This window comes from Colobus angolensis, unplaced genomic scaffold (assembly GCF_000951035.1).
Source record: "Colobus angolensis palliatus isolate OR3802 unplaced genomic scaffold, Cang.pa_1.0 Scaffold43, whole genome shotgun sequence".
Lineage (NCBI taxonomy): Eukaryota > Metazoa > Chordata > Mammalia > Primates > Cercopithecidae > Colobus > Colobus angolensis.
In genome coordinates, this window is record NW_012117710.1 from 6,584,621 (window position 1) to 6,586,416 (window position 1,796).

Sequence of the window (1,796 nt, forward strand, 5' to 3'; positions counted from 1 at the left end):
CCATTGCACTCCAGCCTGGGCGACAAGAGCAAAACTCTGTCTCAAAAAAAGAAAAAAAGAAAAGAAAAATGTAATGATGCTGCCAGTTGCTACATAAGTTTCTGAAAACTTACTGTCAATTTTGGCATCTCCTCCCAGACCAGTCACAGTTTGTCTGCAGACCCCACTGGAGTAGCATTGCCCAGTTTGTGTCCTCAAAGCTCCTCACCCTTAAGATCAATCAGTAGAGCACATAGAATTTTCCACTTTAACTTTTCCTGGCCTGACCGGTCAATACTGTACAATTTAGCGTTTTGTTTCTCAGTGTTTCTTCTATGTTAACATTGTCTTTCTGGCAAAACTAAGCTTCTCAGTAACTTCCACCTTGGACCTGGGTACGTCTGAGGCATTACCTCATAATGTTGTGACCGACTGTTCTCTGCCATAGCTGGATGCCATTGCTTTTGTTGTTGTATGTTAGGAATATCTGGAACATAACCCATGGTCATTCCCATGCTCTGCCCGTTGGCCTATTTAACAATTTTTTTTAAAAAAAGGTTACCTCATTGTGGTTTTATTTTTTAATTTTTGTTTTGTTTTGCTTTTTAGATACAGAGTCTCACTTTGTTGCCCAGGCTGGAGTGCAGTGGTATGGTCATGGCTCACTGTAGCCTCTCTACCTGCTGAGCTCAAGTGATCCTCCCACCTCAGCCTCTTGAGTAGCTGGGACTACAGGCGTGTAACACCACGCCCAGCTAATTTTTAAAAAAATTTTAATGGAGATGCATCTCATTATGTTGCTCAGGCTGGTCTTGAACTCCTAGCCTGAAGTGATTCTCCTGCCTTGGCTTCCGAAAGTACTGGGCTTATTTAATTGTAAAAGATTATAAAAGTGGCATGAGCCACTGTGCCCGACCCCTGTGGTTCTCATTTTGAACTAATATATTTTTGAGTTATGATTGAGAAATATCTGCAAATAACAGCGTATCATAGAAAACATTCAGAAAAACATATAGCCTAAAGGCATATCAGACCACTTAATTTACATATAATTGCAATTTAACAGAAGTTGACTTAAAATATCAGGGCTGGCTTTATGGAGTTTTTTTGTTTGTTTGTTTGTTTTCTTGAGACGGAGTCTCGCTGTGTTGGCCAGGCTGGGGTGCAGTGGTGTGATCTGCAACCGCCACATCCTGGGTTCAAGTGATTCTCCTGCCTCAGCCTCCTGAGTAGCTGGGATTACAGGCGCCCACCACCATGCCCGGCTAATTTTTGTATTTTTAGTAGAGATGGGATTTCACCATGTTGGACCAGGCTGGTCTCAAACTCCTGACCTCAAATGATCCTCCCGCCTCGGCCTCCCAGAATGCTGGGATTACAGGCATGAGCCACCGTGCCCTGCTTTTTATGGAGTTTCTAACTTCAAGGAAAACATCAGGGAGTTCTGCAGTTTGAGGGACAAGACTGTTCTCGTAAATGAACTCTCACGTGCCTTCCCTCTCTCCTTTTAGGCCCTTTCTTGCTGCCTTGCTACCAGGTGGGCAGCCAGCCCAGCACAGCCATGTTTCACAGTGAAGAAAATGGCTCGAAAGGGATGGATCCTTTGGTTCTCATTGACGCAATAGCTATTTGTATGGCATATGAAGAAAAGGAGCTTTGCAAAATCGGGGAGGTGGCCCTGGCTGTGATATTTGATGTTGCAAGTATCATCCTGGGCTCCAAGGAGAGGGTAAGGAAGGGTTGAGGAGTGTCTTCTGATTTGGAGGGTGTCTGTACCTGAGGGTGGTCCTTCTAGAAGCTGATAGTTTAAGAATTGT

General features: G+C 44.1%; 1 protein-coding gene across 1 annotated transcript in view; it reads left to right on the top strand.

Moving 5' to 3' along the window:
* The window catches only part of LOC105522490 (transformation/transcription domain-associated protein-like), a gene marked incomplete at its 3' end in the record, with an annotated part of 51,169 nt that extends 49,461 nt beyond the window's left edge, over positions 1–1,708 (top strand). The window contains exon 24 of the mRNA XM_011957015.1: positions 1,491–1,708. Coding sequence (XP_011812405.1) covers positions 1,491–1,708 — 218 coding nt within the window. The remainder of the gene's footprint in view (positions 1–1,490) is intronic.
* Positions 1,709–1,796: the final 88 nt, after the last annotated feature.